Source organism: Temnothorax longispinosus, chromosome 1, assembly GCF_030848805.1.
Source record: "Temnothorax longispinosus isolate EJ_2023e chromosome 1, Tlon_JGU_v1, whole genome shotgun sequence".
NCBI lineage: Eukaryota > Metazoa > Arthropoda > Insecta > Hymenoptera > Formicidae > Temnothorax > Temnothorax longispinosus.
In genome coordinates, this window is record NC_092358.1 from 11207841 (window position 1) to 11221692 (window position 13852).

At 34.0% G+C, this 13852-nt stretch overlaps 2 protein-coding genes and 1 long non-coding RNA gene across 4 annotated transcripts; 2 read left to right on the top strand and 1 right to left on the bottom strand.

The window, feature by feature from the left end:
* The first annotated feature begins 1971 nt into the window (after window positions 1-1971).
* LOC139822809 (uncharacterized) lies at window positions 1972-10310 on the top strand. Of its 2 annotated transcripts, none has more exons than XM_071794903.1 (14): window positions 1972-2226; window positions 3408-3596; window positions 4046-4196; window positions 5454-5584; window positions 5823-5957; window positions 6056-6220; window positions 6307-6395; window positions 6471-6648; window positions 6919-7147; window positions 7276-7437; window positions 7585-7739; window positions 8595-8830; window positions 9050-9263; window positions 9406-10310. In XM_071794903.1, the coding sequence occupies exons 2-14, from the start codon at window positions 3539-3541 to the stop codon at window positions 9654-9656; spliced, it is 2154 nt and encodes a 717-aa protein (XP_071651004.1). In that variant the 5' UTR covers window positions 1972-2226; window positions 3408-3538; the 3' UTR covers window positions 9657-10310. The 2 variants fall into 2 exon arrangements, with proteins under 2 accessions (XP_071651004.1, XP_071651088.1); XM_071794987.1 differs by having other exon boundaries at window positions 9050-9130; window positions 9406-9588.
* On the bottom strand, window positions 10063-12395 carry LOC139823949 (uncharacterized). The gene is made up of 5 exons (XM_071796436.1): window positions 12243-12395; window positions 12110-12147; window positions 11496-11663; window positions 11242-11332; window positions 10063-10282 (listed from the first exon to the last, which is right to left on the bottom strand). Exons 1-5 carry the CDS (start codon window positions 12262-12264, stop codon window positions 10233-10235), a joined length of 369 nt encoding a protein of 122 aa, XP_071652537.1. The 5' UTR covers window positions 12265-12395; the 3' UTR covers window positions 10063-10232.
* Window positions 12305-13689, top strand: LOC139824019 (uncharacterized). The gene is made up of 2 exons (XR_011734979.1): window positions 12305-12435; window positions 12693-13689. It is a non-coding gene; the product is annotated as an uncharacterized lncRNA (long non-coding RNA).
* The last annotated feature ends 163 nt before the right edge of the window (window positions 13690-13852 follow it).

The following is a 13852-nucleotide window of genomic DNA, read 5'->3' on the forward strand; positions in this document are numbered from 1 at the left end:
GTTCTTTGTTGTACCGTCATTCGGATTCCAAATCATATTATGTAGATTGTGATGCTGAATGAACAATTGTATCGTATATAATTTAAAATCACTAAGCACCTAAAGGTTTTAAAATGACGTTAAAGCGGTGAAAAGTGAAACGAAAGTTAAACGAGATAGAACAATCGTAAAAGTTAAAGGAGTAATTTAAAAATTAACTGTTGCGGAGCAATTTTAAAGTAAGAGAGTAGAAATTAATATTGTTCTATGTATAATATTGCAATTGTAATTTAGATAATGCCGAACAAAGTAAGTAAGTCTCGTTCTTTATATATCTCATTTAGATTTGGATCCCTTGCATAATTTATATTGGAGAATTTCGAATTTATATTTCTCTTCCGAGATCTTCTTCATAACTTTGAAGACATCACAAGCGCATAAACTGGAATATCGGGTAATGTTTATTACACTTATTTCGCAAGTCATTGCGAGAAATGCGTTATTTACGTAAGACCGTCATACCCGCAGGTTGATGCATTTACCTCTGAAATCGACAAATCGACGAAGATTTCACTTATATGTAGTAATAAGACGTGTTAACATAACAGGTGATATAGGAATGAAAGTCAGACACACATGTTTTCAGTTGAAAGTGAGAGCGAAGGGATCTATATAGAAATGAGAACGTAAATCAGATTATCTCCCAATCCCAATATAAATAACATTTTGTTTGTAATTGCGTGTTTCATTTTAAATTTATTTACTTGTAAACAATTTTTTACAAAAATAGATTAATAAAAATGAATTGACAGCAATTTTTCTTGCGACATTAAATATGTATCTGACTTTTGAAATTGGATATTAATTTAATGTTTGATTTCTTCTCTACGAAAACAGGCAATTATGTGGATTCAGCAATTTTTCCTCTTCCCGATTTAGTTTCTTTCAAGTAATTTGTCCAAGTCAACATTAAAATTCGTTGTTACGATCTAGGATCTTGAGACATCCCAAAATATCCGAGCTATTTTGCTATTTTGCAACAGTCATTAACCTATGTTTAAAAAAAAATATCTACCGTAACGCGCCATTATCGAATAACGACATTCCGAGAAAGCAGCAATATGCAATTCCCTTATATCACATTGTTATTATATGTTCACGAAAGAGTCGCTTATTTTGCAAAGCGCGTTAGATATACCGTCTTGCTGTATCGATGTACATATATATGCCACTGGCTAACGAGCGTAAACGATGCCAGGTAGTTACGTAAAACGAAGGACACGGGTTTCGATGTTCGCCATCGATATAGGCTTCCAATGCTTGTTCAATTCTATTGGCTACACCGTGGGAAAACTCTGTTAACGCTGTAACAGCTAGAACATTTCGCGGCCGCACTAAAAAGAAAACAACCTTGGGTAACATCTTAAAATAATTTATTTGATCAGAGGCTTATAACCAAATCTTTTTGATATTTATTTCAAAACAGTCCTTTTTTCCTTTAGATTTTATCTTTGTAAAAATGGATGCTGGTTGAATCAAAACTGGCAAACTGTATTTGCACTTTCTTTTGGACCGCCCTATACTTAATTATGCAAATGACCATCCAGACGATTTAATACATTTTTAACATCAATAGTTAGCAAACTCGTCATCGTCTCACGTAAGTGAGCACTTCTGTAGCGATAACGATGCGACGACACGAAGGCCGAATTTGTGTCAACGGTGAGCGAACGTCGCACACTTGGGCGGCGCGGAACATCCCAGATAATCGTTTGCCGACCTCGCCATCGTTCTTTTTCCTTTTTTTTTTTTAACGACAATGCCGGTGAATGGATGGTCGCGCGGTGCCGGTATTTACCCAGCCGCATCCGATCGTTCGATCACACACAGGCAGGCGGATGGGAATGCCCCTCTGCTCTTCCTCGTCGTATCCGCCGTTGTGGCACGGTGCACGGTGCACGGCGGATCGCTTTTCATTTCGTTACGTGTCTGCCTCGCTGCCGCACGGTAAAGCCGGCGCAGGTCCCGGCGCCGATATCTCACTCTCCGCTCCGGCAGAACGAACGTAAGGACGGATGTCCATCGAGAGTGAATCGCGAGCGCAGCTCGATGAGAGAAGCGCGTGAGAAGCTGGAGCCGCGCAGGAGGTGCACCGATCTCTAATCCGGCCGGCGATGCACGTCCCAGCTAAGTGTGACGATCGCTACTAAAGAGAGTTCAATGACGGATCGGCGTTTGCACAACCGCGTGAGTGGACGCTTTCAAAGTACAAAGAGCAAGAGACTTGAGCTCACAATTTTTTTTTTAACGAGTGTCCGAGGCGAATCTCCCTCGAGATCGTGCGTTTGATCCTCTCTTTTGCTCGAAGAATATAAACCTTAGGATATATGAATTTATTTATCTTGTCTCCCAACGTTTTATGCTGTTTACTTCTTGAATACCACCTTTTTTTATTTAAACCATTTTTTGTAAACACTTTTCTTGGGGCTTTTTCTGTAGAATATAAGAATCATATCGTCACAAAAATACCCGGCTATATAATTGAGGTAAACCACTGGCTCATTCATATAAAATTCATATTTTACGATACTCTATAAAATTCTTTGTATTTTAAATAAAACGTAAAATAAGATTGTAAAACGTAGACTCTCTTAAAAAAATTATTTTTTACTTGTGCTTTAAACTTATCAGTTGAATACGCGATTACGTGTCAATGCAAAAATAGCTTAATTATTATCTTCCGTTATTCTTCACTGTTTTAAATACGAATATTAAGTATGAGTCGTCATCGACATTGCAATCGTATGCATTGCACATTCGGATGCATTAATGACGCGTGACTCCTTCAGAAGAATACTTAATCAATTAGCACTTAACATTTTTTTTAAATATTTGCAAGCAAAAAGAAATTTTCTTTTTTTAAGAGAGCATTGGATTGTACAATTATATATAGAAAATTTTTTTTTACTGCGAGAGGTAGGTAAATGTATTACACGTAATATCTGTTTGTGTTCGATGGAATAAAGCTTTGCGGCAAGCAGATTACAGAAGGATTTATTTTATTGGATACGAGTTTCAACAGAGCTCGTGTTCAACAAAATAAATCCTGCAATGCTATAAGCCGCTATCGCGCGGATTATGTGTGCTTACGTAGTGTTAAGAGATAGCGAAGCCAAAAGCGCGCGAGGTAAAAATGGCACACATAAAACGTTAACGTTAGGAACTCGCTTGTGAGAAACGTTGCATTATTTTAAAACGTTGAAGTTAAAAGGGAGGCGTCTTTAAAGAAGAGAGCCGCGCTAATCGCGGATGATCATGTTTAACTGCTTTTCCACTCGACAGCAAACCTATACGCGACCCAATGTGTCACGCGTGCCGATTTCAGTTTTTACACGTGATAGCGGCGTTACGTAACGACATTTGCACAGGTACATCAGTGGTGCGATTAGAAGCAGGAGATGCCGTTCCGGAGGTAGAACGATCTGGAAAAAATTCCTGAAAAAAAAATCATCTGTCGCAATTTGGTCTTGTCCCGTCGTTTGTAGTGCAAACATACAAGATGACGACATTGCGTTTCGCCGGCATGGTTTTCACCTACTGCCTTGTTTTAAGTACAGGTGAGGCTCAACGTGCGAGTAATACACTACGAAAAATATAGCTGTAGACATTATCACATCGTGAAGTGTGAAAAAAGAATTCTTTTTTTTTACAAAGTAAAATTATACGATTAATTAGAACAAATATTACAGACAAATATTATTTTAAACTGGGAAGTTTTTAAAAATAATTTAAATTAAAAATATATTTTTTATTATTTTTAAAAAGGCACTTTTTTTTAGCGAAAACATTCAATTTTTAATTCGTCATCTTTTATTTCACGTATTTTTTAACTATAAGTTTGACTAATCGCAAGACGTGTTTAAACAATTGTCCGTCCGCGAGTTGCATTTACAATCGTGTTCTTTATCTAGCATCAGCGATAGCACGTAGTGCATTGTGTAGGCATGACACAAGGCTGTTTAACTGCAGCTCCATACTTAACAAAACGCGCATTTATGCCCTTCAGGTTGGTCTGAGAGTTGTCAGGATCAAGATACGGGATGGGAAAAGATCGTCGGGGCCAAGCCAGCAAACGCTATAGAGACTGTAATTTACAGAAACGGTGTTACAGAAACGTCCATAGGTAACAATGGTATCATCGCGCCTTGCTTTGACAGGTGATTCATCAATTAATTATATCTCCCTCTTAATTCCGTCAACTTTATAATTATATTCCAACAATAATTCCAAATAAATTTAATCAATTACTTATCTCCCTCTTTTTTGTCAACTTTATAACTATATTCCAACAAATAAATTTCTCAGTTATTCCAGGAAGTCTGATATCATAAGGAAATACAATCTTTAGATGAATTATGAATATTGTATTACACATGGGTAATTCCACGTTAAATCGGATAAAAAATGAACTCGTTTGTAAATTGATCGCGAGCGCGTGAAACTTTTTTTATATGTATAAAATATATATAAGATAAAGAGATACGTATTTTTTTGCTCAAAATATTTTTTTCACAGAAGTTATAAGCAATATAATTTTTGTGAAAAATAAAGGAGTCAACTTTAAAAATTAATATCTCTATAGTTATATTTGTTATTGAGAAATCTTAAAAAATGTATTTTTAAACTAAAGAGATAATCTTTTTTATAAAAATAGTTTAAATTTACAAAAAATTGCAAATTTTACTTGGTATAAGAAATTGAAATGCTTAATTATTATTTTCTACCAAAAAGTATACTTTTATTTTATTTTATGGAGAAACGATGGATTCTATTTTTATGTATTTTTAACGACTGAGCCTTGCGCCATGATCGCGTCTCTGGCTTGACCAAGTAGCGCGGCGCATCGATTTCTTCAGAAATCTTTTGCAGGAAGAATGTACGGTATATGAATGACATAATTTACAATGTTGAATATAATCAATATTATACAAGTCATATTTATAAATATTACATTTTATAAAAACAATAATTTAAAAAATTTAAGATTTCTCTACGGCAAATAATAGAAATATTAATTTTTCTTAGTTGATAATTTCTTTATTTTTCACGAAAATTGTATCGCAAAAAAATATTTTAGACCAAAAAAATATTTACCTCCTTATTTTGTACCTATATATTTCACGTTAAAGAAGTTTCGTGCGCGCGCACGATCGATTAAAAAAATACGAGGTCATTTCTTGTTCGACTTGATGTGGAATTGCCTACATATGTATTCGTAAATGCATTCAGTGAATTATACTCGCCTTGTGCGAAAATTAAGATTAATGCTTTGATATCATAACATCTTCATTAGGAAAATTAATATAAATTTTTTTTTTTTCAAAAAAAGAGTATTGTTACGAGTATTGTTATAAGTATGATTCTCTATTGTGCAGAAAAGTATGTAGATTTACCGCTTAAAAATTTGTCCATAGGTGTAAAAGTCTGAATTGCACAGCTTTCGTAGTCGACTTCGCGAGGAACATCTGCTACAGTGTGCAAGTAAAAAGCGAGGAACTCATTCCCGAAACGAATGCCACACTTTTCCATCAGATCTGTATTACAGGTAAGAACTGTTCTTTCATGGTATATAAAGTATTACATTTTTATATAAAATATATAAAGTATTATATTTTTATATAAAATATAAATCAAGTTATATTTGAATTCAATTATCTGATAGAAGGAAATCATCTGAAAAGCGTTGAAAAAAAGTGTTAATAATTTATCTCATCCCTGAAGGAAACTTTTGGAAATGTTTTCGGAAATGCATCTTTTAAAGCTCTTTGCGTTTGCACTTTCAGTCCCACCGAGCTGCAAACAGCAGAGATTGTGGCAAGTAGAAAGAACCTTGGGAGCTATATTGAAAGAGGGGCAGTCCGGCTGGTTTCATCAAGCACTAAAGAGAAGCGAGTGTTACGAGAAGTGTTTGCAAGCAGGTATGCAAAGTAATCATATGAATTGTGCCATAGCTATCAAATAAATTGAAACTGTCAAGAAACTGCAAGCTATATATGAACGATTGAAATAATCTCAGGAGAAGAATGTGCGTCCGCGCAATACCGTACGGGCGAGCCTTTGTCAATCAACGATACCATTGGTACGTGTTCGTTGTCGAAGCTCGAAAGGGGTACCAGACCGCAAGCCTACAGATCGTCGATGTATCGAGATGAGTATCTACAGGATCAGTGCCATAATATAAGTAAGTCGCTAAACCGATCTGCTTTTTTGTAAATCGTAAGACCGAACTGCATTCGAATTGAATTTAATTTGTACGTTCTGATATAGCGAAGAAGAGCTATTGTTCCTATGCAGAATTCCGGAACGTATCGTTGCCATATTCGGATGTGGCGTTGCCAGGACTTGACCTAAAGCAGGTATTCTATATATTTCCTGTCCGTTTTTTTAGGCGAGCCGATTCACTCTGTTACTTGATCATGATTATTTTTTAGTGCGAGGAGAGATGTGACCGCAGTGTGGATGGTTTCATTTGCAGAGCCTACACTGTCGACTATTCGGAAGAAAAACCGCTCTGTCTCCTGCATTCCGATAGCACAATCGGTCTTGGAGTTAGTTCGCTGGTTACCAGACCTAACGTGGTCTACAAGGAACAAGAGCCTTGTCTAGATCGTATGTTTGCAATGTGGATAGTTGTATAAGTTTTGCTCATAAAACTACGGTCACATGATTCAAGGCACATGATTCAAAAAAGCATTAAAACAAAATATATAAATTTTACAAAAATTATTATTAGACATAAGATCCTACTCGCGGTGTGACCGGAAATGTCAATATTTATTTATTCTACACTATATACATATCAATCGCTGTTTACTTATTACAGTTTACAAGTTTTATTGTCCAACATTTTTCATACTGAGGCACTACCTTGTTTCGCAGTGAAAGTGGAGTGCGGCGAATCAACCATGACAGTCATACTGACCACTCCGGAGCCCTTCGTAGGACGGATGTACGCGACTGGATACGGAGACATCACTACTTGCAGCATTAACGGTGTTGGGCACAACGTGACGATATTAAGATTGCCGCTGCCAAAGAAAGAGCAAATCGAGAAGCCCGGCATTGCGTGCGGCCTTACACCCGCGTTTTCCATCGACAATGAAAACCGGTACTTGGCCTCGAAACCATCTAATCGGCTCGATTAATTTTAGATCGTTGTTAAATGTAATGAAACAATAAATTACTGGTCAAATTAAAGGCCAATGTTATTAAGCCACCGGGTTTTATTTTTTGCAGGACGCACACGTTGGTCTGGGCCACTATTGTGATACAATACAATCCAATCATTCAGCGATTAGGAGATCAGTCGGTGAGAGTCGGATGCTCCTTAGACGATAGCGGCCTACCGGAACCGAGAAACGTGACCGTTCATTCGAATTTCTCTTTCGAGGATCCAAAGTAAGTCTAGCTTTTCTTCATATAGAATCGCGTACACAATTTTTTCAAACGAGTGACATGTTCACTCTTTATAATTTAATTTGCCACCATTTGATGCAAAACTGTGACAAGCGTCCCCGATATTCCGGCTCTGGTTACTCTTTTTAGCGCAGGCGTACCGCCAGTTGGGTCAATTGTAGTGAACGTATCATCCGAGGTGCCAGTGATTACGATGAGAATTCTCAACGAAGACAATACGGACGCCGTCGTTACACAATTGGGGCAGAAGCTAACGCTCAGAATTGAAATTCATCCCGTGAACGGTGAGTATCTTTTGTGCGGCATTTACATAGGATGTTCCCATACATTTTATGGTTTCTCTTTTATCACTGAATTTGATTCTATCAAAACTAGAATTTTCTTACCCGGTAAAAAAATTTTCATTTAAAAACATATAAATATATATAATTATATATAAAATATATAATTATTATGTCCATATATGTTTTTTTCTCTTGTATAATCTGTGTTTGTATATATCGTACAGGAAAAATAATAAAAAAAAAACCTAAAAATAATTAAAAAAATTATTCTTGCATTTTGTATTTTTTATAAAAAGTGGAGTTTGAGGAAATGAGAAAAATTTGCCCATATGTCGGCTGCGTTCGTCTTGACGCTTTCAGCGCTGAAAGCATCGCTCTATCTTCGTTTGATGTTCGATGTGCAACAAAGATAGAATGATGCTTACAGCGCTGAAAGCGTCAAGACGAACCCAGCCATAATCATATATAGATGTAACAGCTATTATATTTTAACTACTCTGTTATGTTTATATATGATTATATATGAGGAAATTTTTCTCAATTTCTCAAACTTCACTTTTTATAAAAAATACAATGCAAAAATAATCTTTTTAATTATTTTTAGATTCTTTTTGTTATTATTTTTCCTGTATATACGAACACAGATTATTACAAGAGAAAAATAACATGTATGGACATATTTCATATATAATTGTATATATTTATATTATGTTTTTATATAAAAAACTTTTAATAATTTTTTAAGAAATGTTTAAAATGTAAAAAAAAAACTTTACGAATTCAGTTTTAGCTGTGTATGAAATACATCTTTTATCTCGACTATCCAAAAAAAGAATGATATAATTTCTTTGACAGGAACTTACGACATCGCAGCTGGACACCTAGTAGCTAGTAGCGCATCTGGAGAATCCTCGTATCTTCTTTTGGACGAGATTGGGTGTCCGACGGATCCGGCGACGTTTCCCGCGCTGTTGAAAGATCCAATCGATAACCGTTCTTTGATCTCAACATTTACTGCCTTCAAGTTTCCCGACAGTCAAATTGTCCGATTCAACGTCATCGTCAGATTTTGTATCGAGGAATGTGAACCGGTAAGTAGACTTAAAACTATTCTTTTTAACACTTTAACATGATTTTTACATTGCTTAAGTTGTGATTGTATTATATAATATAATATTAAAAGATATGATAATTTTTTACATAAAGGAATATATTTTTTTAATAAGTAAATATTAATTTAGCACTTTGTATAAATTACAAGTGTATTAATTAAAGAGCGAGAAAATTAGAAATTTATGATTTCTTTGAAGGCCACATGCAGAGGAGGACAGCTCTCGTACGGCAGGAAGCGACGGTCGATCGGGCCGGTCGAGGAGCCGGTCACCGCCGAGGTAACAGAAATTTTCAGAAACCTCACGCCCGCGGAATTACCGTTACAACTATCTATCGTCGTTCAAAGTCCAGTGATAACAGCGGGCCATTTATCCAGGGAAAATCCTGATACGCTGTTGATCACCGGCGGAAGTGAGTTTAATATATCGGTACCGCTACGTCCTCCAAGCGTCGGGAACTTCGATTTGCACTTCCGAATTCTATAGATATTTATTATAAATAATAAAATTACTGCAGAGTTAATGGAGCTATACGAGTCTTGTTTTATTTTCAGAATCTACGGACAGCCTTTTTTGCGTGGACGCGAGTCTAGCTCTAGGTCTTCTGATCTTTTGGTTGATAATTCAGATTGTACTTACTGCCGGTTGCATCATAGCCGTTCGTCGCTACAGAAGAATGGCCGTAGAGGCCGAAGAGGACAGAGCTGAGATATTGGCGAGACACCTTTATGGCATTCACGGAGGAAACTTCGAAATTGCACGAAGGGTCAGGTGGGCCGACCGAAACGATTCCTCGATCGGATGACAGATTCTTTTTCCCCATTTTTCAAACGCAAGGATAACTTAGATATTATATAGATTTGTGTAAAAGGTTTTAAAGTAGAAAAAATGAAAAAAAAATTGTTACACTTTTATATAAGTTTCAAGTCATAAAATTTTTAAGTAAAGTAATCAGTTACTTTTGACTTATTTATGTAATAATAGGAAATAGTTTTTGTTTTTTAAGAAATTCCAGTCATTTTATTGTAAACAAAAGTTAAACTTTTAAAATAGAGATAAACTTTTTGCATTAAATGTAATACGTATATGAGATATATATGTCTATTAACGATTTATAAATATTATAAAATCCATTTATATAATTCGTTTAATGTTAGTAATTGTTAATTTTAATTTTATAACTATACAAAGTAAAAAGACCAAAGTGAAAATAAAGTCAACAAATTATTATTCTCGCTTAAAAAGCAAATAAATACACTTACATTGAATATATTATGTATACATATAGCGGTGTGTAAATATGTTTATTTTTCTTATACTTGCCAGTCTTTCATTAAAACATTTATTATCATGAATTGTATTGTGTAATGAAAATTGCAAGTTATCCAGTTCTGCCTGTTGAACAGCGTCCATAATGATTTAGTGTCACCTCTGTAAATATAAAATATTGTGTATTGAACATTTTAATGCGTTCACAATCGCACTGCCTTATACTGTAATTACATATGAGTTTTTTTTATCATTTTATATATTTTACAGGGCAAAGATCGTTAAATGTATAAATTTGCTATTGCAAAATCCATTAATGCTAGAACGACCGAAAATATTTGGAAGAATGGTTTTCTTCCATCTCTTGTGTGATATAAAAGGAAAAATTTTCTTATCTAATTTTAGCCTTTTTATTCATAATGCTTTACACATTAATATCAATTTGCTAAATAAATATAATTAAGGGAGACCGGGGCTGTTCGTGACACTGCTGAAATTTTGTCGCGGGCCTAACTTTAAAATGCTTGCTGCTAGAATCCTGTAATATCAATCACAGATGTCTCTTAGTATCCTCTAGTTACCAACGGAATGGCATTTGCGTGTCAACCACTTTTCTCTCTGACAGAAAGTCTGACTTCGGGTGCTCAAAGTAAAATTTTTTAAATCCCGAAAATTTGTTTTCTCGCCGAATAAAATAATAAGAGATCCAAAACGGTAAATTGTATTCAGTCACTCGACTTCACTAAGCATAATGCATGAGTAGATTTTATGGTATTCTTTCTTATCTGTAAGTCAAACATTTATACGAAGCGAGAAAAAAATTCAAAACAAAAATGTGCCACGATAATAGCCCCGGTCTTCCCTAATATAATTTCAAGGGTTTAAGCAATAATAATAATAAAGATAAATTAAAAGAATTGATCAAAATAATTTATTTGTCTCGTTGAAAAATAATAAAACGATTAGCTCGACCGTTCTAGCGTTAAAGCAAAAAATTGATCTTGGAGATCATTGTTACTCTGATAGAAAGCTTGTTTTATATTGTTATCGCGCATATATCTTTCATATAGCAAAATAAATACACCTGTTAAATATAAAAAAGTTTTTATAAAATATATCACCTTTTCCACAGCGTTGCGCGCAACCCAATCCTCCTGGATTAGTGTAATCGACGTTGTCTGTACCACAAACAGGATTGTATTCGTGTGTTACCTATAATAGAAGTGTTAATAGAAAATAATGCATTATAGATTCAATATTAAAATTACTTTTCAGAAGCAAATGTGCAAAATTCAAAAGGTTCTCTCTCGATTAAAACGTTAGCTTTGAATAAAATTTACGTTGATGATTTCAGTAAGAAAAGAATTATAATTACCGGGCAATTATCTAAGCATGCATTGTATATGTCATTATTAGTCAGAGTAGTAGACGTCACAATTGTCGGTGTGGATGTTGAAGGAATTCTTTGGCTTCCATTAGATTGCTCGGAAGCTACTGCACCATCAAAAACGAAGCCATCTGCTTGAACTGCATTATCCAAATTCTATATGAAATATATATATCAAATTAAACTTACAAATATTAGACTCTCGAAAATACTTTTTTCGAAAATACAGAAATATTACTTTTAACAAACACAAAAAGAATGTGAATGTGTGTGAAAAACTTTATGATATTGCTTTCAGAATATTAAAATAAACATTGAAATATAAACAAAGTGTGTGCAAACTTCGTATTATAATATTTCTATTCATAGGACATGTAAAATAAAGAGATTATCGTTATATAAAGAAAATTCGAAATATTAAAGACTCAATGGACCCACGAACGTTATAATATGTCGGCGTCATTTATTGCGCTTAGCATAACATACGATTATATTTCTTAACAACATATTCAACATTACAACATATCCAAATGTCTCAAATTCTTTAAATATTTCTCAAATTCTCTCTTACAACAGATCGTACGAAAGGACATTTTACTTACTTGTGGAAATGCAGCAATGAGAAATGGTGGTACAGCAACTGTAAGAATTATTTAACACCATTGAGATGATACTAAAATCAGCTGATGTATGAGAATAATACGTCACGCGCAGTGTTTGAAATAGTTTTCTTACTCAGCGATAAATAAAATAACATTTTGCTAAAGTCTGCTTGATAAGAGATTGCCAAGTATCGACGTTGCGCGACGTCTTATACGCTCAAGATGATCTACAGAAGTCCGACTTCGACGATTTACTATTTGGCAGCCTTAGTTGCGGTTCTTTTTATAGAACCGGTTGCCAACCAGCGCTCCTATCTACAGTACGCGTAAGTATGAGCAAAGAGGGAATTTCCTAATATAAAATGACTTATTCATTGCATGCTAATTGCCAATTTTTTTGTAAAAATAAAAAAATATTAAAGCGAATTAAATATATAGCATGACAATCTCTTCCACTAATTATACATTTCATATTCTGTATCACAAACAACGTTTATTTCTGATTTGTTTCAAACTGCGATACACGATACGAAAAAAATATATAATTATTGTTTCAATTTTTTGTTTTATTTGTTTTCTTTAGGAAGAGTTTACCTCGTCAATCATCTGCAACAAATTTCCTTGGTAACAAGCGAGGTAACAAATTTCATGCAAAATCCGTTAATTAAATCGATGTTTGCAAAACAACAGCAGACATGTAATACAACTTCTCATAAAATAAAAGCAAATTGACGTAAAAAATCGCGCAAGATTTTTAACACCAAATAAACGGCATAACGATCGAGTAAGAATTAGGCACGGCACAATACAATTGTAGTAAATTGGCAGCAAATAGCGAGATAAAACTTGCTGTAATTATCTGCTTTTTAAAATAACTTTACCTTTCGATTTTTTAAAATAACTTACCTTTAAATAAAATACCTTTTTTACCTTGAAATATCTTTAAATAGTATAAATAGGTAGCTTTTAAGTACCGTTGCTTAAATACTATTTGCTACCAATTTACCATTTATTTAACACCAATTAATTTTGCCGTACTATGTAATATATTTAAAATTTAAAGAACATTTACGCGATGTTGTTATTCGAATTCCTTTTCTAACAAAAAGTTATGGAAATAGCAATATCAGAATATTAAATTAATTATAAAAAAGTATAAAAGTTTATAAATAAATTAACTTAAAATTGTAAAAAAAAAAAAAAAAAAAAAAAAAAACTGCCGAGAATTCGTCATGACTTACTCAGGTCGTCGCATTCCTACGAATGAGCGTTTATTCGTCAGACTTATTCTTGCAAATCACATAAGAGAATGCTAATAGTAAGTATCCTATCAGCAAGATTATCTTCTCGAATACATCTTTTGGCAGCTACAATAGGATTGTGTTATTTATGTCGCAGTGTTTTAAAACTAAAAATCATTTAGAGTTGCGGCTGCTATCATGACATCCTTGGTGGAAAAATGTCTCAAAATTGTTCATATTATAAATAAAAATTTCTATAAAAATTATTCGACTTTCAGAATGCTCAGGATTTTTCAGATATTTTATACGAATTGGAATGTTTTTTTTTTTTTAGAAAAACTTAAACAAAATAAGAATAAAATATTTCAGATTTTTCACGCCAACATATCTTTGTAGAAATCTGAATAAATATGAGACAAATCTGTGCAATTTATCAGAAATTTTCATACAGGATACTGAATATTCCGAAAATCCTCATTCAATTATTTCTGAAAGTATCTAA